General features: G+C 45.1%; 1 protein-coding gene across 1 annotated transcript in view; it reads left to right on the top strand.

Moving 5' to 3' along the window:
- LOC119417362 (procollagen-lysine,2-oxoglutarate 5-dioxygenase 1) overlaps positions 1-3567 on the top strand; it is a 13313-nt gene that overhangs the window by 3956 nt on the left and 5790 nt on the right. Inside the window, exons 4-10 of the mRNA XM_037684566.1 lie at positions 348-452; positions 526-651; positions 1338-1479; positions 1565-1678; positions 2019-2084; positions 2168-2272; positions 3007-3153. Coding sequence (XP_037540494.1) covers positions 348-452; positions 526-651; positions 1338-1479; positions 1565-1678; positions 2019-2084; positions 2168-2272; positions 3007-3153 — 805 coding nt within the window. The remainder of the gene's footprint in view (positions 1-347; positions 453-525; positions 652-1337; positions 1480-1564; positions 1679-2018; positions 2085-2167; positions 2273-3006; positions 3154-3567) is intronic.

Genomic DNA, 3567 nt, shown 5'->3' with positions numbered 1-3567 from the left:
AGTTGTACAAAACACGTAATGAACATGTACAAAACACGTACCAAACACGTTGTACAAAACACGTAACGAACAAGTTGTACAAAACAAGTAATAAACAAGTTGTACAAAACACGTAATGAACATGTACAAAACACGTAAGGAACAAGTTGTACAAAACACGTAACAAACATGTACAAAACACGTAACAAATACGTTGTACCAAACACGCTAGACTTTCCTCAGACGGTCGGTACCGGACGATCCTCGGACCGCTCCGTATTTTTGTCCACATGTAGCTTCCAAAGTGCTTATCTGTGTGAAATGCTCTTTGTTTTTGATTTCTTCCATGTCATTCCATCGTGGTGCAGTGATTTGTGCCGGAAGGACAAAGACTGTGAGTTTTTCTTCAACTTGGACGTGGAGGTGGTCCTAAAGAACGAGGACACGCTTAAGATCCTCATCAGACAAAACCTGTGGGTGTTTATCCGTTCCAACTGAGACCTTTCTGCTGACCTCGTGAAGAACCTCTCTGATGTTCCTCCTCAGGCCCGTCGTGGCGCCCATGATAACCCGAGTGGGACGATTGTGGAGCAACTTCTGGGGGGCCCTCAGTGCAGACGGGTACTACGCCAGATCCGAGGACTACGTGGACATCGTCCAGGGACAGAGAGTGTGAGTTCCCTGAAGACTCCAGGGATGAGCTGGGGAACGTTTGGAATAATTCAGACACGCCACAGTTGTAAAAGATTCTAAATAATTTTTCAAATGTCAAAAATGAATATAGTTCATCGGTGCTGCCAGTTTGAGAGTCAGCAGAGTCGTTGCTGCTGCTTGTCCCAGTAGAGTTGCCGTAGTAGAAACATGTAGCGGTAAAGCTGCTTTTTTACATATTTTCTGCTCTAAACCCTGAAGAACCTTTCTGTAAATAATAGTTGAAGTCATCAGAACTTGACTGAGCAGGGACACCAGGCTTTTTCCGTACGTGGTCAGAACTGTCCAGATGAAAGTAATCGCGGGCCCCAGTTGGAATTTTAAAGTGTAGTTTATTTCCATTTGCAAACCTGAAAACTATCAAAGGTCGTCATGACAACTACCTCCTCACTCACGGTTACTCTACTGAATGGACTAACACAAACTAACCCATGATGAACACAAACTAGACTAACAAGAACAGACTAGTCACTAAAAGAACAATGGAGCTAACAGAAATGATAACCAATGAACACTAATTTTACCCATAATCCCTCTCTGAGGCCACTCCTCATCCCTGAGCAGTTTTGAGACGGCAGCGGTCCACTTTGGTTCTGGTCTCACCTCCTGGTGTCAGATGTTTGTGTTGACTCGGCGTTGCGTTGCAGGGGTGTGTGGAATGTCCCGTACGTCTCCAGTGTTTACCTGGTGAAGGCGGAGCTCCTGCGGTCGGAGCTGAGCGACTACAACCTGTTCACCTCCCAGACCTTGGACCCCGACATGGCCTTCTGCCACAACGTTCGCAGCAAGGTCCGAAACGGGCAGAGGAGGGTTTCAGCTCAGAGCCGGGGGTGTTACAAACCATCTTCTTCATGGTCTTCAACCGTTGTTGCAGGGGATCTTCATGTTCGTGACCAACATGGACACGTTCGGCCGCATCCTGTCCACGGAAAACTACCAGACCAAACATCTGCACAACGATCTGTGGCAGATGTTTGACAACCCCAAGGTGAGCGTTTTACCGTGTAAACCAGCGTCCTGGCTCTTTAGGGTCACCATGGTAACCACAAACGTGTCTTTCACTCCCTGACAGCACTCATAAAGCTGATCGCTCTGACTTACTAAAATTTTTGTAGATCTTTTTTTTCTGAAACGGAGAACTTTGTGTTAGCTTTTAGCTACTCTTTTGCAATTTTTAGCTTTTGCTTTGCGGAGTTTAATTTCCAGGGAGAAGTCGTCGCTCCGATACGATGGGTTTCACTGGGAGTCTGGGTGTTTGACCTCTGACCTCATGAGTTTTGCTCCTTCGTCCTTCAGGAGATGATGACATGCTTCCTGTTTTGTTTCAGGACTGGGAGGAGCGATACATCCACGAGAACTACACGCGCATCATGAAGGACAAGCTGATTGAAAACGTGAGTCGACTCACGAGCAGAACTTTTCAACCAACGGTTCATTCTGACGTTACTCAGTGGTGCTGTTCTCTCCTGACCTGCAGCCCTGTCCAGATGTTTACTGGTTCCCAGTTTTCACAGATGTTGCCTGCAAACACCTGATAGAAGAAATGGAGCACTTTGGGAAGTGGTCCGGAGGCGGCAACATGGTTTGTTGTTCTACTACGATCTCTTTGACTCCTTCAAAACGTCTTTGAAATCTGCTTCAGCTCCCGGAGCTGTCTTCTTGTGCTACTGTTAGCTTTCAGCTTACCTAGCTCTTAGCTTGTTTTGTTCCGTTAATCTTTTAAATAGCATTTTGTTTCTTTTAGGTTTTAGCTAGTGTTTTGTTTCCTTCAGCTAGCATTTTGCTACTTTTGGCTTTTATCTAGTGTTCATTTTACAGCTGCTTTTATTTTAATTTTATTTAATTTTCTGCTTTTATCTTGAATTATCTCCCATTGATTGTTGTTGTTGTTGTTGTTGTTGTTGTTGTTGTTGTTGATGATGTTGTTAAGCACTTTGATAACGGGTTCTGTTTTAAATGTGCTCTATAAATAAAGTTGACTTGACTTGAATTCTACTACTTTTGACTTTTAATTAGCAATTCTGCTACTTTTTGCTAGACCCATACTACATTTAGCTATTTGCTAACAACCTGCTATTACTTTAAGTTAACCTTTTGCCACTTTTAGCCATCTTTTTCTACTTTAGCTTTTAGCTCGTGTTTGTTTTACTGCTTTTTTCTTTTTGTAGTGTTTTGTTTCTTGCAGTTAGCATTTTGGTACGTTTGTTTTAGCTTGTGTTTTAATTTCAGCTACTGCAAGTTTAAACTGCAGCCACTGTTTGGCTGTTTCTTTAGCTGTGTTGTTGACTTGTTGTTTATTGTTTACTTGTTCCTCAGGATACACGGATCACGGGGGGCTACGAGAACGTCCCCACCATCGACATCCATATGAACCAGGTCCACTTCGAGAAGGAATGGCGTAAATTCCTGATCGAGTACATCGCTCCGATAACAGAAAAGATGTTTCCTGGCTACCACACTCAGGTAGGACGTCCCACACTCAGGTAGGACGTCCTACTCTCAGGTAGTATAACGTCCCATGCTCGGGTAGGACGTCTCACATTCAGGTAGGACGTCCCACACTCAGGTAGGACGTCCCACATTCAGGTAGAACGTCCCACATTCAGGTAGGACGTCCCACTCTCAGGTAGTATAACGTCCCATGCTCAGGTAGAGCGTCTCACATTCAGGTAGGACGTCCCACACTCAGGTAGGACGTCCGAGTAGGACGTCCCACATTCAGGTAGGACGTCCCACACTCAGGTAGGACGTCCCACATTCAGGTAGAACATCCCACATTCAGGTAGGACGTCCCACTCTCAGGTAGTATAACGTCCCATGCTCAGGTAGAACGTCTCACATTCAGGTAGGACGTCCCACACTCAGGTAGGACGTCCG

This window comes from Nematolebias whitei, chromosome 11, assembly GCF_014905685.2.
Source record: "Nematolebias whitei isolate Nwh7 chromosome 11, NemWhi1, whole genome shotgun sequence".
Classification (NCBI taxonomy): domain Eukaryota; kingdom Metazoa; phylum Chordata; class Actinopteri; order Cyprinodontiformes; family Rivulidae; genus Nematolebias; species Nematolebias whitei.
The sequence above is the reverse complement of the archived record's forward strand: the minus strand, read 5'-3'. Positions and strand labels throughout refer to the sequence as shown.